Source organism: Camellia sinensis, chromosome 9, assembly GCF_055761805.1.
Source record: "Camellia sinensis isolate YWXY chromosome 9, ASM5576180v1, whole genome shotgun sequence".
NCBI classification, from domain to species: domain Eukaryota; kingdom Viridiplantae; phylum Streptophyta; class Magnoliopsida; order Ericales; family Theaceae; genus Camellia; species Camellia sinensis.
The window spans coordinates 157,961,642-157,964,808 of NC_138969.1; the positions used below are offsets into that span (position 1 = coordinate 157,961,642).

Consider the following 3,167-nt stretch of genomic DNA (forward strand, 5'->3'; position numbering starts at 1 on the left):
CTCATATTGATAAGCCTTAAGACTTACGTGTCAAGCACAGATGGCTTACTCCCTCAGCCACGAACTGATGAGTTCATAATAGATTGCTCTTCTTGTTGAGTTATGCTATCTGGTGTTAAAATACCTCCATCATGTGACCCTAGCCCGATATATTGTTGCACCACTAGCACAGATACTGTTGCTGCAAAATCTGATGATCCTAACAAATCACCAATTACTCCAAGCTCAGGGCACTCATTCCACTCATTGAGTCCTATTGTAAATGTCGATTCTATTCCATTTCCTCTACCGACTATGAAGAGGTCATGCATGTTTTCCACTGACCTTATAGCTGCCACTGTCTCCTCTCCATTGTTCACAATTTTTTCTATGTAAGAGAATGACTCATCATTTTGTTTCAGCATTATGAACTCTTTTATGTAGTCATCATCTAGTTGCTTGTCTTTCTCTTTATCTATTTGCAGTGACAAAATCCCATGATTTATAATATCATCATGGCTTGGGTCCATTGTTGTATTAACTGCCTCAAGACCTGGAAGGAAACGAATAACAATGAGACTATTCCTAGGATGTTCAGACATCCTCACTGCAAAAGATAGTGCCTCTCTGTCATCTGGTCCGCCAAAGAATAGCATAGCAATGTTGTGAGATACCCTGCCAGAAAGCAAGCGTGTGGAGCCACATAGGCCCCTATCAATTAGAATGCCAACTGAGCAGGGAGAATTTGCTAGTACATTTCGATTCACCATTTGAAATTTCGAGTTGGGAGTTTCCATCCCACCATCAACCATTTGTTGTTTGTGAAAAGGAATGATGATGAAGGCAGCACGATTGTCCTCTGCCAAGTTGCAAATTTCTTCATGCATTGTTGAATAAGGGAAAATGGCCGTGAAGGATTGGACATAGACAGAATTTGTATGATGCCCAAAACTCTCAAACGCATGGATAATATTGTCAGACTGAGCCTGCCTTCTATTGAGGGATACTGTTTCAACCTTTTTAGAGTTATGGGTGATGAGGGTAGCAGATGCATGACCAGTTAATTCAACTAGGTGGAGCGAAAAAATAGTTATCGGAGATTTCTTCGTGGGGTGGGAAGCTTCAAGGAGATTGATAATTGTTGGAACATTCCGAGGAGTGTGGATGCATGCTAGTATTCGTAACTCTGAATCTGCTTTTGTCTTTTGAATTGTTCTCCTTTTGTAAGGTATAAATTTCCTTGCTGGCCTATAAATTTTTACTAGAACGGGTGTGATAATTCCATTCATAAATATAGTTGTTATCACCATGATTACATATGCTGTATCATCTATAGTCTGCACACAAGATTGGTATTTTTAAACGTCATGCCAAAAGAAAAAAAAAAAAAAAAAAAACAAGTGGGTGTGTGCACTTACACATGGCAAAAACATAGTATACCTTTTGATCTTTCCCAAGATTGAGGGCAATCAATCCAATTAGTCCTTTGGTGTTCGTGAGCAAACCAAGTGCAACTCCTTCATGAAAAGATGCCTCAAAAAAGTGGGAAATAAGGACAGTTCCGCCGACTTTGCTAGCAAATGAGAGAATAATGGCTAATATTAGCGTGAACCATGTGGAGGCTCCTTGGACTTTTGAAAAATTAGTCTTGAGCCCACTAACTGCAAAGAAGAGAGGCATCTGAAAACTCATAACGAAGTCTTCAAGCTTTTCTATTAGGGTGATTGTAAGGGTCCCATTTGGAAGAATCAAGCCAAAAACAAAAGCCCCAAAAGTAGGATGCACTCCAATGGCATCTGAGATAAGACCAGAGAACATAACCCCAGCAAGAATAATGGATATAGTGAGGTCGTTAAAGTTTTTATCCTTTAGGTTTCGCCTTATGAGCCATGTGATTGATGGTCGAACAACCAAAATGCAAAAAATAACAAAAGTTATGCAAGATATGATTATCCATAGGGAAGCCATGAAAGCATTTTCTGTCGACTCTGCCAAGGAAACGACAAACACTAAAAGAACCACCCCAACAACTTCATTAATGAGAGCAACTGACTTAGCTATTTTTCCAATCTCCATGTTGAGAAGTTTAAGCTCTCCAAGTATTTGTACAAGCACAGGCAATGAAGTGATAGAGAGAGAAATAACGAAAAAGATTATGAATGTACCTTCCTGCATGGTTGTTTTTTTCTGTAGGAAAAAGGAGAAGGCATACCCTATAAGCATGGGCAAAAACATTCCAACACTTGCAATGGCCAAAGCCTTTTTTCCATTTTTTCCAATGGTTGAGAGGTCCATCTCTAGTCCAATTTTGAAGACGAAGCAAATGGCACCCACGTTAGCCATTGTCTCAAGCAATTGCAAACTAACTGCATGAAACATCTTCGTTCGAAACAACTTAGATTGTCCAAGTACTGATGGACCCAAAATTATACCCGCCTATAACCATTGAGCAATATAGAGATGAAGAGATATTAGTGTTTAAATTTTACCAAAGTCAATGCATGGGGATGTATGTAAGTAATATTCCAATCTTAGTGCTTTATTGTAGTTTCAAATAATAAAGTGTTAATAGTAGTACTCTTTTTTCATAGTTGGATTTATCACAAAGAAAGTAATTTATTTCTTTATATATATACATATATATATATAAGCCACCCAAGATACAATATAATACCTACATGTTTTGCAATATTATGATAAACTACAATATAATACATGCATGCAGTGCACTTACGATAAAATCGCAAAAGACTCGAGGTTGGTGGAAAGGTTTAAGAATAAATGCGAGGAGACGTGTGACAAGGACAATCAACACGGTTTGAATGATGAAGGTAGGAAGAGCATAGGACATTGGATCCTCACTCAACCATATCCCATTTGTTGTTACCATGCCTGCTGGATAACATACTGTCTCATTTGCTAGCAACCCTGGTGCTACCAGGATTTGTGGCATCTCTGGTTTCCCCATTATCAATATTGCATGTATATCACTTGATCTTTGTCCAACCAGTACCACCCCCTAGTCTCTGCCTCGTAAATAATTTGGTATTCAAACCACCACCTTCTCCTTCTCTAGCACCACATCTAACATTAACGAATTTAACAAGAGAGATTGAATCTAGAAGGATTGGAGTCTTTGTTACTATTTTAAACATTGTGATTATGGAGGGGGAAAAAAGTACAGTTCG

General features: G+C 38.5%; 1 protein-coding gene across 1 annotated transcript; it reads right to left on the reverse strand.

Annotated features, from left to right (window-relative positions):
• On the reverse strand, positions 1-3,167 carry LOC114287898 (cation/H(+) antiporter 15-like). The gene is made up of 3 exons (XM_028231354.2): positions 2,714-3,167; positions 1,420-2,415; positions 1-1,316 (listed from the first exon to the last, which is right to left on the reverse strand). The coding sequence occupies exons 1-3, from the start codon at positions 2,945-2,947 to the stop codon at positions 54-56; spliced, it is 2,493 nt and encodes an 830-aa protein (XP_028087155.1). The 5' UTR covers positions 2,948-3,167; the 3' UTR covers positions 1-53.